Source organism: Lutra lutra, chromosome 17 (genome assembly GCF_902655055.1).
Source record: "Lutra lutra chromosome 17, mLutLut1.2, whole genome shotgun sequence".
NCBI classification, from domain to species: Eukaryota; Metazoa; Chordata; class Mammalia; order Carnivora; family Mustelidae; genus Lutra; species Lutra lutra.
In genome coordinates, this window is record NC_062294.1 from 55853287 (window position 1) to 55870908 (window position 17622).

At 41.6% G+C, this 17622-nt stretch overlaps 4 protein-coding genes and 1 pseudogene across 4 annotated transcripts in view; 1 reads left to right on the forward strand and 4 right to left on the reverse strand.

Annotated features, from left to right (window-relative positions):
* The window catches only part of LOC125089473 (zinc finger protein 345-like), a 65029-nt gene extending 53844 nt beyond the window's left edge, over positions 1–11185 (reverse strand). The window contains exons 1-2 of the mRNA XM_047711701.1: positions 11178–11185; positions 10913–11056 (exon numbers count right to left, since the gene is read on the reverse strand). Coding sequence (XP_047567657.1) covers positions 10913–11056; positions 11178–11185 — 152 coding nt within the window. The remainder of the gene's footprint in view (positions 1–10912; positions 11057–11177) is intronic.
* LOC125088868 (zinc finger protein 665-like) overlaps positions 1–17622 on the reverse strand; it is a 577134-nt gene that overhangs the window by 336920 nt on the left and 222592 nt on the right.
* LOC125088894 (L-lactate dehydrogenase A chain-like) overlaps positions 1–17622 on the reverse strand; it is a 386819-nt pseudogene that overhangs the window by 290412 nt on the left and 78785 nt on the right.
* The window catches only part of LOC125088914 (KRAB domain-containing protein 5-like), a 664001-nt gene that overhangs the window by 242355 nt on the left and 404024 nt on the right, over positions 1–17622 (forward strand). The window lies entirely within an intron of this gene.
* Positions 11152–13540, reverse strand: LOC125088873 (zinc finger protein 850-like). The gene has a single exon (XM_047710464.1). The coding sequence runs from the start codon at positions 13357–13359 to the stop codon at positions 11197–11199; it is 2163 nt and encodes a 720-aa protein (XP_047566420.1). The 5' UTR covers positions 13360–13540; the 3' UTR covers positions 11152–11196.

The window sequence follows — 17622 nt, forward strand, 5'->3', positions numbered from 1 at the left end:
GTTTTGTTTTGTTTTTCCTATCTTTGTATCCTCAAGTTGCATTTAAATTCGATTCCAAGGCACCTGGGTGGCTCATTGGGTTAAAGCCTTTGCCTTCAGCTCGGGTCGTGATCCCAGGGTCCTGGGATCGAGCCCCGCATCGGGCTCTCTGCTCAGCAGGGAGCTTGCTTCATTTCCTCTCTCTCTGTCTGCCTCTCGGCCTACTTGTGATCTCTGTCTGTCAAATAAATAAATAAAATTTTTTAAAAAAATTAAATAAATAAGTAAATAAATAAATTCGATTCCAAATTTGTTAGTTTTTAAAAATTTCCTGTGCTGGGGCGCCTGGGTGGCTCAGTGGGTTAAAGCCTCTGCCTTTGGCTCAGGTCATGATCTCAGAGTCCTGGGATCGAGCCCCGCATTGGGCTCTCTGCTCAGCGGGGAGCCTGCTTCCTCCTCTCTCTCTGCCTGCCTCTCTGCCTACTTGTAATCTCTGTCTGTCAAATAAATAAATAAAATCTTTTTTTTTTTCATTTTTAATTTTTTCAGCATAACAGTATTCATTATTTTTGAACCACACCCAGTGCTCCATGCAATCCGTGCCCTCTACAATACCCACCACCTGGTGACCCCAACCTCCCACCCCCCACCCCTTCAAAATTCTCAGATCGTTTTTCAGAGTCCATAGTCTCTCATGGTTCACCTCCCCTTCTAATTTCCCTCAACTCCCTTCACCTCTCCATCTCCCCTTGTCCTCCATGCTATTTGTTATGCTCCACAAATAAGTGAAACCATATGATAATTGACTCTTCTCTGCTTGACTTACTTCACTCAGCATAATCTCTTCCAGTCCCGTCCATGTTGCTACAAAACTTGGGTATTCATTCTTTTTTTTTTTTTTTTTTTTTTACAGATTTATAAACATATATTTTTATCCCCAGGGGTACAGGTCTGTGAATCGCCAGGTTTACACACTTCACAGCATTCACCATAGCACATACCCTCCCCAATATCCATAACCCCACCCCCCGTCTCCCAACCCCCCTCCCCCCATCAACCCTCAGTTTGTTTTGTGAGATTAAGAGTCACTTATGGTTTCTCTCCCTCCCAATCCCATCTTGTTTCATTTATTCTTCTCCTACCCCCTTAACCCCCCATGTTGCATCTCCTCTCCCTCATATCAGGGAGATCATATGATAGTTGTCTTTCTCCGATTGACTGATTTCGCTAAGCATGATACCCTCTAGTTCCATCCACGTCGTCGCAAATGGCAAGATTTCATTTCTTTTGATGGCTGCATAGTATTCCATTGTGTATATATACCACATCTTCTTTATCCATTCGTCTGTAGATGGACATCTAGGTTCTTTCCATAGTTTGGCTATTGTAGACATTGCTGCTATAAACATTCGGGTGCACGTGCCCCTTCGGATCACTAAGTTTGTATCTTTAGGGTAAATACCCAGCAGTGCAATTGCAGGGTCATAGGGTAGTTCTATTTTCAACATTTTGAGGAACCTCCATGCTGTTTTCCAGAGTGGCTGCACCAGCTTGCATTCCCACCAACGGTGTAGGAGGGTTCCCCTTTCTCCGCATCCTCGCCAGCATCTGTCATTTCCTGACTTGTTAATTTTAGCCATTCTGACTGGTGTGAGGTGATATCTCATGGTGGTTTTGATTTGTATTTCCCTGATGCCGAGTGATATGGAGCACTTTTTCATGTGTCTGTTGGCCATCTGGATGTCTTTTTGCAGAAATGTCTGTTCATGTCCTCTGCCCATTTCTTGATTGGATTATTTGTTCTTTGGGTGTTGAGTTTGCTAAGTTCTTTATAGATTTTGGACACTAGCCCTTTATCTGATATGTCATTTGCAAATATCTTCTCCCATTCTGTCAGTTGTCTTTTGGTTTTGTTCACTGTTTCCTTTGCTGTGCAAAAGCTTTTGATCTTGATAAAATCCCAAAAGTTCATTTTTGCCCTTGCTTCCCTTGCCTTTGGTGATGTTCCTAGGAAGATGTTGCTGCGGCTGACGTCGAAGAGGTTGCTGCCTGTGTTCTCCTCGAGGATTTTGATGGATTCCTTTCTCACATTGAGATCCTTCATCCATTTTGAGTCTATTTTCGTGTGTGGTGTAAGGAAATGATCCAATTTCATTTTTCTGCATGTGGCTGTCCAATTTTCCCAACACCATTTATTGAAGAGGCTGTCTTTGTTCCATTGGACATTCTTTCCTGCTTTGTCGAAGATGAGTTGACCATAGAGTTGAGGGTCCATTTCTGGGCTCTCTATTCTGTTCCATTGATCTATGTGTCTGTTTTTGTGCCAGTACCATGCTGTCTTGATGATGACAGCTTTGTAATAGAGCTTGAAGTCCGGAATTGTGATGCCACCAACTTTGGCTTTCTTTTTCAATATTCCTTTGGCTATTCGAGGTCTTTTCTGGTTCCATATAAATTTTAGGATTATTTGTTCCATTTCTTTGAAAAAAAATGGATGTTACTTTGATAGGAATTGCATTAAATGTGTAGATTGCTTTAGGTAGCATAGACATTTTCACAATATTTATTCTTCCAATCCAGGAGCATGGAACATTTTTCCATTTCTTTGTGTCTTCCTCAATTTCTTTCATGAGTACTTTATAGTTTTCTGAGTATAGATTCTTAGTCTCTTTGGTTAGGTTTATTCCTAGGTATCTTATAGTTTTGGGTGCAATTGTAAATGGGATGGACTCCTTAATTTCTCTTTCTTCTGTCTTGTTGTTGGTGTAGAGAAATGCAACTGATTTCTGTGCATTGATTTTATATTCTGACACTTTACTGAATTCCTGGACAAGTTCTAGCAGTTTTGGAGTGGAGTCTTTTGGGTTTTCCACATAGAGTATCATATCATCTGCGAAGAGTGATAGTTTGACTTCTTCTTTGCCGATTTGGATGCCTTTAATTTCCTTTTGTTGTCTGATTGCTGAGGCTAGGACTTCTAGTACTATGTTGAATAGCAGTGGTGATAACGGACATCCCTGCCGTGTTCCTGACCTTAGCGGAAAAGCTTTCAGTTTTTCTCCATTGAGAATGATATTTGCGGTGGGTTTTTCATAGATGGCTTTGATAATATTGAGGTATGTGCCGTCTATCCCTACACTTTGAAGAGTTTTGATCAGGAAGGGATGCTGTACTTTGTCAAATGCTTTTTCAGCATCTATGGAGAGTATCATATGGTTCTTGTTCTTTCTTTTATTAATGTGTTGTATCACATTGATTGATTTGCGGATGTTGAACCAACCTTGCAGCCCTGGAATAAATCCCACTTGGTCGTGGTGAATAATCCTTTTAACGTACTGTTGAATCCTATTGGCTAGTATTTTGGCGAGAATTTTTGCATCTGTGTTCATCAAGGATATTGGTCTGTAGTTCTCTTTTTTGTTGGGATCCTTGTCTGGTTTTGGGATCAAGGTGATGCTGGCCTCATAAAATGAGTTTGGAAGTTTTCCTTCTATTGCTATTTTTTGGAACAGTTTCAGGAGAATAGGAATTAGTTCTTCTTTAAATGTTTGGTAGAATTCCCCCGGGAAGCCGTCTGGCCCTGGGCTTTTGTTTGTTTGGAGATTTTTGATGACTGTTTCAATCTCCTTACTGGTTATGGGTCTGTTGAGGCTTTCTATTTCTTCCTGGTTCAGTTGTGGTAGTTTATATGTCTCTAGGAATGCATCCATTTCTTCCAGATTGTCAAATTTGTTGGCGTAGAGTTGCTCATAGTATGTTCTTATAATTGTCTGTATTTCTTTGGTGTTCGTTGTGATCTCTCCTCTTTCATTCATGATTTTATTTATTTGGGTCCTTTCTCTTTTCTTTTGATAAGTCTGGCCAGGGGTTTATCAATCTTATTAATTCTTTCAAAGAACCAGCTCCTAGTTTCGTTGATTTGTTCTATTGTTTTTTTGGTTTCTATTTCATTGATTTCTGCTCTGATCTTTATGATTTCTCTTCTCCTGCTGGGTTTAGGGTTTCTTTCTTGTTCTTTCTCCAGCTCCTTTAGGTGTAGGGTTAGGTTGTGTACCTGAGACCTTTCTTGTTTCTTGAGAAAGGCTTGTACCGCTATATATTTTCCTCTCAGGACTGCCTTTGTTGTGTCCCACAGATTCTGAACCGTTGTGTTTTCATTATCATTTGTTTCCATAAATTTTTTCAATTCTTCTTTAATTTCCTGGTTGACCCATTCATTCTTTAGAAGGATGCTGTTTAGTCTCCATGTGTTTGGGTTCTTTCCAAATTTCCTCTTGTTATTGAGTTCTAGCTTTAGAGCATTGTGGTCTGAAAATATGCAGGGAATGATCCCAATCTTTTGATACCGGTTGAGACTTGATTTAGGACCAAGAATGTGATCTATTCTGGAGAATGTTCCATGTGCACTAGAGAAGAATGTGTATTCTGTTGCTTTGGGATGAAATGTTCTGAATAGATCTGTGATGTCCATCTGGTCCAGTGTGTCATTTAAGGCCTTGATTTCCTTGTTGATCTTTTGCTTGGATGATCTGTCCATTTCAGTGAGGGGAGTGTTAAAATCCCCTACTATTATTGTATTCTTGTCGATGTGTTTCTTTGATTTTGTTATTAATTGGTTTATATAGTTGGCTGCTCCCACGTTAGGGGCATAGATATTTAAAATTGTTAGATCTTCTTGTTGGACAGTTCCTTTGAGTATGATATAGTGTCCTTCCTCATCTCTTATTATAGTCTTTGGCTTAAAATCTAATTGATCTGATATAAGGATTGCCACTCCTGCTTTCTTCTGATGTCCATTAGCATGGTAAATTCTTTTCCACCCCCTCACTTTAAACCTGAAGGTGTCTTCGGGTTTAAGATGAGTTTCTTGTAGGCAACATATAGATGAGTTTTGTTTTTTTATCCATTCTGATACCTGTGTCTTTTGATTGGGGCATTTAGCCCATTAACCTTCAGGGTAAGTATTGAGAGATATGAATTTAGTGCCATTGTATTGCCTGTAAGGTGACTGTTATTGTATATTGTCTCTGTTTCTTTCTGATATACTACTTTTAGGGTCTCTCTTTGCTTAGAGGACCCCTTTCAATATTTCCTGTAGAGCTGGTTTGGTATTTGCAAATTCTTTCAGTTTTTGTTTGTCCTGGAAGCTTTTAATCTCTCCTTCTATTTTCAATGATAGTCTAGCTGGATATAGTATTCTTGGCTGCATGTTTTTCTCATTTAGTACTCTGAACATACCATGCCAGTTCTTTCTGGCCTGCCAGGTCTCTGTGGATACGTCTGCTGCCAATCTAATATTTTTACCATTGTACGTTACAGACTTCTTTTCCCGGGCTGCTTTCAGGATCTTCTCTTTGTCACTAAGACTTGTAAATTTTACTATTAGGTGACGGGGTGTGGACCTATTCTTATTGATTTTGAGGGGGGTTCTCTGAACCTCCTGGATTTTGATGCTTGTTCCCTTTGCCATATTGGGAAAATTCTCTCCAATAATTCTCTCCAACATACCTTCTGCTCCCCTCTCTGTTTCCTCTTCTTCTGGAATCCCAATTATTCTAATGTTGTTTCGTCTTATGGTGTCACTTATCTCTCGAATTCTCCCCTCGTGGTCCAGTAGCTGTTTGTCCCTCTTTTGCTCAGCTTCTTTATTCTCTGTCATTTGGTCTTCTATATCGCTAATTCTTTCTTCTGCCTCATTTATCCTAGCAGTGAGAGCCTCCATTTTTGATTGCACCTCATTAATAGCTTCTTTGATTTCAACTTGGTTAGATTTTAGTTCTTTTATTTCTCCAGAAAGGGCTTTTATATCTCCTGAGAGGGTTGCTTTAATATCTTCCATGCCTTTTTCAAGCCCGGCTAGAACCTTGAGAATCGTCATTCTGAACTCTATATCTGACATATTACCAATGTCTGTATTGATTATGTCCCTAGCCTTTGTTACTGTTTCTTGTTCTTTTTTTTGTTGTGAATTTTTCCGCCTTGTCATTTTGTCCAGATAAGAGAATATGAAGGAGCAAGTAAAATACTGAAAGGGTGGCAACAACCCCAGGAAAATATGCTTTAGCCAAATCAGAAGAGATCCCAAATCGTGAGGAGGGAGAAAGGGGATAAAAAGGATTCAGAAAGAAAAAAAAAAAAGAAACTATTAAAAAAAGCCAATAAAGAAAAAATATAAGAAGGGAAAAAATATATATATATATATTAGATAAACTATTTAAAAAATGTTAAAAAAGAAAACGGTAAAAGTTAAAAAAAATTAGCAGAAGAAGAGAAAAAAAATTGAAAAAGAAAAAAAAATTAAATTAACTGCAAGGCTAAAAAATCATGGGGAGAAAGCCATGAGTTCCGTGCTTTGCTTTCTTCTCCTCTGGAATTCCGCTGCTCTCCTTGGTATTGAAACTGCACTCCTTGGTAGGTGAACTTGGTCCTGGCTGGGTTTCTCATTGATCTTCTGGAGGAGGGGCCTGTTGTAGTGATTCTCAAGCGTCTTTGCCCCAGGCGGAGTTGCACCGCCGTTACCTGGGGCCGGGCTGAGTAATCCGCTCGGGTTTGCTGGGTTTGCTTTTGGGAGCTTTTGTTCCCTGAGCGCTTTCCGTAGAGTTCTGGAAGACGGGAATGAAGATGGCGGCCTCCCGGTGTCCAGCCCGGAGGAGCCGAGAGCTCGGGACCCCACTCCTCAGTGCACCCTCAGAGAACAGCGCCCAATGACTCCCGTCACCCTGTCCTCCAGCCGCGCTCCGAGCTGACCGAGCCTGCGACCGGTTCAAGGTAACCCCGAGTTTAGAGCTCACTCCGCGGCTCTGTCTCTGTAGCCGGCTTCCCCGTTCTAATACCGTAAGCTCTGTGACACTCAGACACCCCCGATCCTTCTGTGACCCTGTGGGACCTGAGGCCGCGCTGACCCCGCCTGGGCTTCACCCCGGTTAAGCCTCTGGAGCGATGTCCCTCAGCGGAACAGACTTTTAAAAGTCCTGATTTTGTGCTCCGTTGCTCCGCCGCTCGCCCGGGAGCCGGCCCCTCCCCCCGCGGTCTATCTTCCAGTCGCTTTGGATTCACTTCTCCACCAGTCCTACCTTTCAGATAGTGGTTGATTTTCTGTTTCTAGAACTGCTGTTCTTCTTCTCTTCAATCTCCCGTAGGATTTGTAGGTGTTTGCAATCTTTAGATAAGCTATTTAGCTGATCTCCGGCTACCTGAAGTAGTCTCAGCTGCTACTTCTCCGCCATCTTGACTCCTCCCCTACCATGTGACATCTTAAAGCTGCCCACATGACTGCATCATCAAACACGCTCCTCCATCCCTTGTCATGGATCTAGGCAGGGATAGTACACTCATCACTGACATCCAATAGCATTATTCCTCAGGAAGACACAGCAGGTCAATCATATCATCAGGAAAAAACAGACCTTCCCTACTCCTGAGAAACCCACATTAGCCATCTGTTCTCCCCATGACATGTATTCATCAATTGACACCAGCAACAGCTGCCTGTGTCTTTGCGGTGACTAAAGGGAGCCACCTCCAGGTCCCTCCCCACACGGGAAAGAGTTCCTCACATTTCCTTTTAATAGGTCTTCTCTTTCTCTTGGAGGATGGTACCTTCCTCATATTTTACTTAGATTCAATGCACACAACCCCGTGCTATATGTCTTAATACCCATCGGCTTTCCATCTGTCTAATCTCAATTAAGCGTCTTCTGAAGACACTCTCTCCACAACACAGACAAAAGAGAAAGGCTGTGGTTCCTACATAGTGAAGAAAAAAAATGAGGGTGAATACAACTGCAGATCTGGAGATAAGTAGGTCATAAAACAAGTACAAGTTATTTTTCTACATCTAGGAAGTCACTTGGGAAACTCAGCACAGTTGTCCTACCCTACATGCTAAGTCCCCATCATAAATATTTTTTGTCTCTTCCCTAGGCTACCAGATCACTCTAGTTGGGAAAGATTTCTCTTTCTTATGGGGTATCTGTGACACACATAGGATGGTCCTATATGCATGTGTACCTCACAGACACATGAAAACCACCCTCAGTGCAGGACATGGGGCACATACTTCCATTTGGGGTCATGGGACAGTATTATAGAGTCCCAAGTCTATGTCCAGAATATGCCATTCTGACTAAAACAGATTTAGGGAAGCTCTGGGGGAGGAGGAATCTTCTCTATGGGACATGGGAAGGAAGGCATTGGAAGAAAGGAGTGATGGCAGCTCACTAGGAGAGAGTACAGATATCATATGAGAAGTTCCACTAACTTGTCACCCTACAGCGTGCTGACTGGGGAATGCACTAGTAAGAAGGGCTCCTGTCAGTACAAGGCCCCGACAACACTACTGGATACACAAAAGCAATGCCAAATAGCAGTATCATGGAGTACATGAGCTAAAACACTAACAATACCTCTATGTCACAAAGCTTGGTAATACACATACAGTAATATCATCCTATTCACAAAGAGGAGAAAATCATAGCATAGACTGGGGAAAAATAATCATATACCCCTTAAACCTTCAGAGTACTGGGAAAATGGTGTCCTAGGTATATTGTTTTACTCCAGTACCAAACAGGTGATGGATTCCATTAGCTCCTACAACCTGCAATGAAATAGATGAACACTAGACGTAGAATAACTCACCATTCATGACATGCCCATATCCTTATGTTAAAAAACAGTGTTTTATTGGGGCACCTGGGTGACCTTCGGCTCAGGTCATGATCCCAGGGTCTTGGGATCCAGCCCCCCATTGAGCTCTCTGCTCCACCGGGAGCCTGCTTCCTCCTTTCTCACTCTGCCTGGCTCTCTGCCTACTTGTGATCTCTTTCTGTCAACAAAATAATTAAAATTTATTTTAAAGAAAAAACACCATTTCATTTATTAATGAAAATACATTAATATCATACATACACTGAGTAATGCATATCAAATCCACTCTCGTCTCCATTTGAAATACAGAACACACATGTGCAAAAGCATTCAAGTGTTGTCATAAGGATGTGGGAGTACCTATTTCCAGAAATTTCAGGATTGAGGTACATTGCTCAGAAATGTGTATGTTCAATGGTATGGCATTGTAGGGAAGAGTTAGCTACCCTCCTGCAGTCATCTGTCAGGATTTCATCATTTAACCACATCAAGTCATACTCTCTAATGATTGCACTTAGGAAGATACATTCAGAGTTCACTGCAGGGCTACCTCTTTTTTCTTAAAGAACAATAAGGAAAATCTCCTACATCTAATATTGAAGAAGTTCTTTAGTTTAAATACATGCAGAAGTTTGTGCTCTGAACACCTACCCCATGGAATCTTACATCAGTGTTATAACCATAAGCATCACCTCCACTGAGATGTACTTCATATGTTGTATATCATACGGTCCTCTTCCATGGAAAGTTAGGTACACGAGTCCCACTTAATGGAGCAGGACATCTAATATCTTTGGCGTAGCAACAATCAGCCCCGTGTTCTTACACACCCATGAGGAACAGAGGAATTTTCCAAACTGATTTCAGAGGAAACACATTAATATTGTTAGTCACAAATCACATATAGGGTTAATGTAAAAATTAAAAAATACTGAAATCCTTATATAGATGAAAAAGTCCATCCCCTAAATCTGTTCAACAGACTACCATATACATTTCCTAAGTGTTTAGGTCTGATTTCTTCTCCTTATAATCACTATTTTCATGCAGGGTAATGTCTGAGTAGGGTGAATAATGTATTCCATTGGCTTGATTTCTGTAACATTCATTGGCATCTGATGTTCTATTCAATAGTTTTCTAAACATTGCTAACTTTCAATTGACTTTCCTTAATGCACTCTCTGGTGTGTGCAGCAATGTATACTAAAATGAAGGCCTCTCCACATTCACGATGTTCGAAGGGTTGGAATGTAGTATGCATTTTGACACATTGAGTAAGCACTGAATTCCAGTTACAGGATTGGCCACGTTCTTTACATTTCACACTTTCACTCTTGTATGAAAACAATGATGTGAAGAAAGTTGGGAGTCCCACTGACAGGTCAGACCCATTCTTAGCATTTGTACACTTACTCTCCTATTTAAAATCTCTCATATGGAGTGCGGAGGGAGCAGTCCTTAGGCACTCTCTCACTTTCATTACATCCATAATTTTCTCTGCAGGGGGAATTCTGTGGTGTGCAGTAAGGGTTGTGTGCCTGCTAGAGGTTTGGCCATGTTATTCATCCGGTGTCTTTCCAGTATGAATTCTCTGTTTAGAAGATGTGCATGCTGGACAAAGGCCTTGCCACACTAGTTATATTTGTGAGGTTATTCTCTAATATGAATTCTCTCATAGGCATGAATCAGTGAGCACTGTTTAAACAATTTCGCTCACATTCTCTTTTTCTTTCGTTCGTTAAGATTTTATTTATTTAAGAGAGATGGAGAGAGAACACAAGTAGACAGGAGGGTCAGGCAGGGGGAGAGAGAGAAGCACGCTGGCCGCTGAGCAGGGAGCCCGATGCAGAGCTCAATCCCAGGACCCTGGGATCATGACCTGAGCTGAAGGGAGCCCCATAACTGCCTCAGCCACCCAGGTGCCCTTGTTCTATACACTGGTAAGCCTTCTATCTAGTATGACTATTACGATGTTTAGTGTGGACTGAGTGCATGTAAAGGCCTAACAACATTTTTTTTTTTTAATTTTAAGGATTTTATTTATTTATTTGAGAGAGAATGAGTGAGAGAGAGCATGAAAGAGAAGGTCAGAGGGAGAAGCAGACTCCCCTCAAGGAGCTGGGAGCCAGATGTGGGACTTGATCCAGGAAGTCCGGGATCATGACCTGCGCGGAAGGCAGTCACTCAACCAACTGACCCACCCAGGAGCCCCGCCTAACAACATTCTTAATGTTGGTAAGGTTTCTCTCCAGGATGAATTCTCTGATGCTCAGTAACACTTGACCTCCAGTTAAAGGCCTTGCCACATTCATGATATTCGTCAGGTTTCTCTCCAGTATGAATCCTGTGATGTCGAGTAAGTGTTGAGCTGTTTATAAAATCCTTGCCACACACTTGACATTGGTAAGGTTTCTCTCCAATATGAATTCTGTAGTGTTTAGTAAGGCCTCAGTTGTGGTTAAAGGCCTTGCCACAGTCTTGATATTGGTAAGATGTCTTTCCATTACAAATTCTCTGATGCTGACTAAGCCTTGAGCAGCAGTAGAGGCCTTGCCATATTTTTGGAATTTATAGGGTTACTCTAGTATGAGTTCTGCTATGTCGACTGAGGTGTGAGCTCACCTTAAAGGCCTTGCCACATTCCTGACATTGGTAAGGTTTCTCTCCAGTGTGAATTCTGTGATGTTGTATAAGGTTTGAGTTGTATATAAAGGCCTTGCCACATTCTTGACATTGGTAAGGTTTCTCTCCAGTATGAATTCTGTGATGTTTAGTAAGTTGTGAAGGGACGGCATAGGCCTTACCACATTTTTGACATTGGTAAGGTTTCTCTCCCGTATGAATTCTGTGATGTTTAATAAGGGATGACCTCTGGTTAAAGCTCTTGCCACATTTTTGACATTGGTAAGGTTTCTCTCCAGTATGAGTTCTGTGATGTTGAATAAGAGATGACCTCCAGTTAAAGCTCTTGGCACATTTTTGACATTGGTAAGGTTTCTCTCTAGTATGAGTTCTGTGATGTTGAATAAGGGATGACCTCCAGTTAAAGCTCTTGCCACTTTTTTGACATGGGTAACGTTTCTCTCCACTATGAGTTCTGCGATGTTCAATAAGAGTTGTGCTGTCCTTAAAGGGCTTGCCACATTCTTCACATTGGTAAGATTTTTCTCCACAATGAATTCTCTTATGCTTAGTAAGACTTGACCTCCAGTTAAAGGCCTTGCCACATTCTTGACATTGGTAAGGTTTCTCTGTGTTATGAATGTTGTGATGTTGACAAAGATGTGACCTCCACTTGAAGGCCTTGCCACATTCTTGACATTGGTAAGGTTTCTCTGCACTATGAGTTTTCTGATGCCGAGAAAGATTTGCCCTCCTGGTAAAGGCATTGCCACATTCTTGACATTGGTAAGGTTTCTGTCCAGTATGAATTTTTTGATGCTGAGAAAGATCTGACCTCCTGGTAAAGGCCTTGCCACATTCCTGACATTGGTAAGGTTTCTGTCCAGTATGAATTCTGTGATGTTTAGTAAGTTGTGAAGGGGCGGCATAGGCCTTACCACATTTTTGACATTGGTAAGGTTTCTCTCCAGTATGAGTTCTGTGATGTTGAATAAGAGATGACCTCTGGTTAAAGCTCTTGCCACTTTTTTGACATGGGTAACGTTTCTCTCCACTATGAGTTCTGCAATGTTCAATAAGAGTTGTGCTGTCCTTAAAGGGCTTGCCACATTCTTCACATTGGTAAGATTTTTCTCCACAATGAATTCTCTTATGCTTAGCAAGACCTGATTTCCAGTTAAAGCTATTGCCACATTCTTGACATTGGTAAGGTTTCTCTGTGTTATGAATGTTGTGATGTTGACAAAGATGTGACCTCCACTTGAAGGCCTTGCCACATTCTTGACATTGGTAAGGTTTCTCTGCACTATGAGTTTTCTGATGCCGAGAAAGATTTGCCCTCCTGGTAAAGGCATTGCCACATTCCTGACATTGGTAAGGTTTCTGTCCAGTATGAATTTTGTGATGCTGAGAAAGATCTGACCTCCTGGTAAAGGCCTTGCCACATTCCTGACATTGGTAAGGTTTCTGTCCAGTATGAATTTTGTGATGCTGAGAAAGATATGACCTCCTGGCAAAGGCCTTGCCACATTCCTGACATTGGTAAGGTTTCTGTCCAGTATGAATTCTGTGATGTTGTATAAGGTTTGAGTTGTGGATAAAGGTCTTGCCACATTCTTGACATTGGTAAGGTTTCTCTCTGGTATGAATTCTGTGATGTCGAGTAAGGGTTGAGCTGTGGTTAAAGCTCTTTCCACATTGTTGACACTGGTAAGGTTTATCTCCACTATGAATTCTCTGATGTTGAGTAAGTTTTGAGAATGATGTAAAGACTTTGGCACATTCATTACAGTTGTAATTTTTCCCTGCAATATGAATTTGGTGCTGTCTATTAAGACTTGAGTGATTGTTAAAAGTCTTGCCACATTCTTGACATTTGCAGGGTTTCTCTCCAGAATAGATCTGCGAATGCCCATTTATTGATGAATAGTCCTTAAAGCTTAGACCACCTTCTTCACATTTGTATACTTTTTCTCCAGTATGCATTTGCTGATGTTGAGATAGTGTTGAGTGGCAGTCAAAGGATTTACCACATTCCTTAAAGATGTAAGTTTTCTCTCCCTGAGGGATTATCTCATTGATGTTTAGGCTTGATGACTGACTAAACATGGTCCCTGGTTTATTACATGTGAATGGGCTTTTTCCATCATGAATTCTCTGATGATCACCAACACTGGAGGACTGGTTACGAGCTTTCCCACATTCATTATCTTTATGAGGACTGTCTCCCAAATGGTGACCATTACGTATACTGAAGTTAAAGCTTGGATGAAAGCCTTCCCCACATTTATCACATTCATAATGGTTCTCTGCAAACGTAGCCGTGACACATCTGTGAACACAGGAGCCCTGGTTTAGTATTTTCTCAGATTCAATGCATTGAGCAATTCTGTCTCCCGTGAAAAGCCTCTGGTCATTCTGGAGGGTTGACTCCTCAGTGAAGCCCCTCTCAAATGGATCCCACTGAGCACTTTGTTCTTCATTTCTAAATCTCTGATTTAAAGTCAGACAAATCCCATTTTCCAAACGTCTCAAATCATTACTCTCAGCATGGACTAGGTTACTTTCCAGATGTTCCAAGGGGTCTGTCCACAAATCGCTACGGTTGACTATCTTGTTGGAGCTTGTGCTGACAGAGACCCACTGCTCTGCAGAAACAGTTGACTTAAAATGGGAGGACTTCCATACCGGTTTATATCTTTCACCATTTGGGGCAGTGACATTCTCATTAAGGGCAATTGCCTTAGTTTGGGTGTATCGTCCAGGATTTCTTTGAGGCCCTTCACTCTCCCCATCACTGTCCCAGTCTGTGCATAAGTATAAAATCTCAACAGCACTATCTTTGTATCTCTGCATTGACCCGTTCTGGAAAGAACCTTCTATGCTCCACTGTAGCAGGAAACTCTGGGTCTCATGTGAAGATACAGCTGAAAGATACGAAATAAAAGTAAAACCACTGCACTTACTACATTCAGAAGAATATACTGAAGACTTCTAATACAGAAGCATCAAGTCACTCAGACAATGTCAGAAAGATGGCTGACAAGGAGTCATCAGGACCTCATTTCCCCATGAAAACATAACATGTTACACAACATACTGACCATATATCCTAATAGATAATTCTGGGATATGGTCACAGTGTAGCAGAAATCCCTTTCCTGTATCTCTAACAATCACAAAAACGATCATATGAACTCAAACTCAGCAGAAGAATGGAGGATATGGAAACAGAAAACTGAACTGAATCAAACAAGAGTACAGTAAGAAAGGAACATATTGAGCACAGGAAGAGTTGTTTGGCAGAAAAATAAACAACACTGACAGCCCATGAACTAAATAAAGAATAACAGAAAAAAGACTGAGTATAAAGACAAGTGAAGAAGTGAAAGCTGACAAAGTATAATTGACTGTAGGAATAAAATTATAAGAGGCAACAATATTTGAGGGGGGAATCACAAGATTTTGGGTGGGAGCTACAGAGAGAGGGAATCACATGCAGGCATCACACTGAATACACAGTATGACTTGAGCCTGTATCCCAGGACCCTGAGATCAAGATTTGAGCAGAAATCAAGAGTCAGTACTTAACCAAGTGAGGCACCAAGCACCCAATTATTTTTTAACTCTTATCTCTGTGGTAAAGTTCTCTCTATTGTTTTTTCACTCCTTGAGTATCCTTATGATTGCAACCTTAAATTCTCCATCAAGCTCCTTACTACTGTTTCCATCTTATCTCTTACCTTGGTCTTATCTGCTGGGTTTCCTTGGGATAAATTCATTCATCTTGGCATTTGTCTAACTCTCTACTTTCCTCTGGCGATTAGAAAAGTCAGTGATGTGTCCTGTTGTGTCCTTCAGACAAGTTGTCTGCAGGGGCTCTCCTTGCCTGCTACGGGCAGTGTTTGGTCCCTGGCCTGAATGTGACCAGTCTGAACTGGGTCAGCTCTGCTCTAATTGTGAAAGGAGACCAGACATCAACTCCACCAGGACTGCAGCCCTGCAGAATCCCTGCTCAGGAGACGTGATGTGGGCAGGGGCTGACCTTGCTTAGCCTGAGACAAGCCTCACTGAGAAGGGTAGTCGCCTCAGATCACAGGGGGTGAGGCCTGGTGTAAGCAAGGCAAACAGCCAGTGTCCTCACTGAGTGGGGCTCAGTCTTTATGCTACAGGACAGGAGAGGGCTCCCATGTTTTGGAAGCCACATGTCACTGAATGTTTCCTCTCAGGAATGTGCTCCTAGACTACTGAATACTCTCCCCACTGTGCACCCTAGGTGTTCTTCAGATGACTGTTTCCAAGTTCGGTGCCCCCAGGTTGTTTGCCAGCCTTCTGTCGAGGAGCACCCAGGTGTCCTCCTGATTCTATCCCATCCAAACCTGCTGACCATTAAACCTCCAGGCTTTAAGATGTGCTGGTTCTAAGAACTCATGAAATTCAGCCCTTCTCCCTCTCCAAGCCAATGGCTTTGGGAAACCTCCTTAGGCATTCCCCTGAGTGCTCCTCTGTCATGAAACCTACCCCACAATGGGGGCTCCCTGCCCTCTACAATGCTATACTCCTTTCCTCCCTAAACTATGTCTCCACACTATCTCAATCTTCCATGTGGCCTCTTCTTTACTATTACTTGAGGAGTTTCTCCTGTCACTCTTCAGCCCAATGTCTGGGGAATTTAGGATGACCTGACTTTTACCTAGTGGTGCTCATCACAGGACAAATGAGTCTAGGACCCTCTTATGCCACTGCCATTTTTTCTCCTAGGAATTAGGAGGATTAATTGTTTTAATCCTGTTAAAACTCATATGGATTTTATAAAGCTGGTACACAAACCAACACATAAAAATTAGTTTTGTTTCTACACAACAAAGAACAATTCCCAAAACAGAGACATCATACATTTACAGAAAACCCCGTCCACCCCCAATAAATGCTTCCAATTTAAAATAAGGGTAAAGGTCAAACCAGAAACAATGAAAAGTGCAATATACTCTGCAGGAATCCTAGTAACTTAAACTATAGTTAGGTTTCCTAAGTAGGAAACCTAACTATATTCTTTCACTGGAATAATTGAAACATAATAAATCATGAAGTGATCTACACAAAATGCAATCTCTACCAAAACTCCAATGCCATTTTTGCACAAAGATCAAAATCCATCCTAAATTCACGTGGATGTCATGGGATAACCCATACCCAAAATAACCTGGGAAGTGAAGAGCATATATCCTGATTTATGGCATACAAGGTACAGATATGAAACTAATGTCCTACAGACATGACGTCGAGAGTAGAATAATGGAGGACTCTGGCTGAGCTAGAAGTGCAGGTCACCAATGTTAATGTGAATGACAATGAACTGAAGATCCTGTTATAATTTATAGTCTGATTTGGATGTTTGGGTGACGTCTGAGTTTCTACTTTTCACACATGTGCCACTGATCAACAATGCATGCTCCACTCAAAATTCCAGGACTGAATCACGATAGTTTCAAAGGTTCCTAAAAAGGGGGCAGAGCATACAGGTGAGTATGGAGTACTTCGCTTCCCTTCACTCTTCATTCAAGCCAACCCTACTCCTGCATAACAAACTTAACTCAATCACTCTTCTCTGCACCTCCTCTTATTTTTCTTTCTTCAATTTCCCATACCACCATACTCATGGAAACAGCTCCCTCCTTCATAAGAAATGCAGGTGCAAATTGCTTCTGGATGCAACGCTGGGTTTTGTACCTTGGACCCCACTACATCCATGGCCTTTATCAATTTCAAGTTTCCCCTGCATTTTTACTAATACCCATGGTCAGGGTACAGGATCACTTCTTTGAACCTAGAGTTCCTTCTGAAAACTGACTTTGCCTGAAATAAGCAGCTTTACAACCTGGTTGTACTTTCTGGTCTTCCCCAAAGAATCCACTTCCAAAGAAAAGCCTTCCTGATGCTCCTCAGTGGTGAGAAGACAGAGACCAAATTCAAGGAAATGGAGTTAAGAAGCTCTCACAGAAATGACTATTCTTCCATGGACGACCTGGGCTGCTCTTCCTGGGCTGCCTGTGAGGAACACAGGATCTTCTTGGTCTTCCAGTTCCATTCTTTGCTCTGCTGGGCACATGCTTCTCTTTCCCTGTCCCTTCCCTTCTACATTGAGGAATGTTTATCTCCACTGTGATACAGATCAGTTTGCATTCCTAGGACTTTATCCTACTGTGAGTACTTAGGATTAGCTTCCTTGGAAGAGTAGGTTTAGTTTTCTTTACTTGCAAATTCTTAAGACACTACTTTAATCTACGTATGTATATCCTTCTTGATATCCATCTTGATTTCCCTTCTATTAATATATACTCTACAATGTCCCGTTACATTAGGTGACAACAT

Excerpts from the sequence above, each read along its gene's own strand:
- LOC125088873 (XM_047710464.1), bottom strand. The coding sequence starts at position 13,359 with ATGTTTAGTCAGTCATCAAGCCTAAACATCAATGAGATAATCCCTCAG.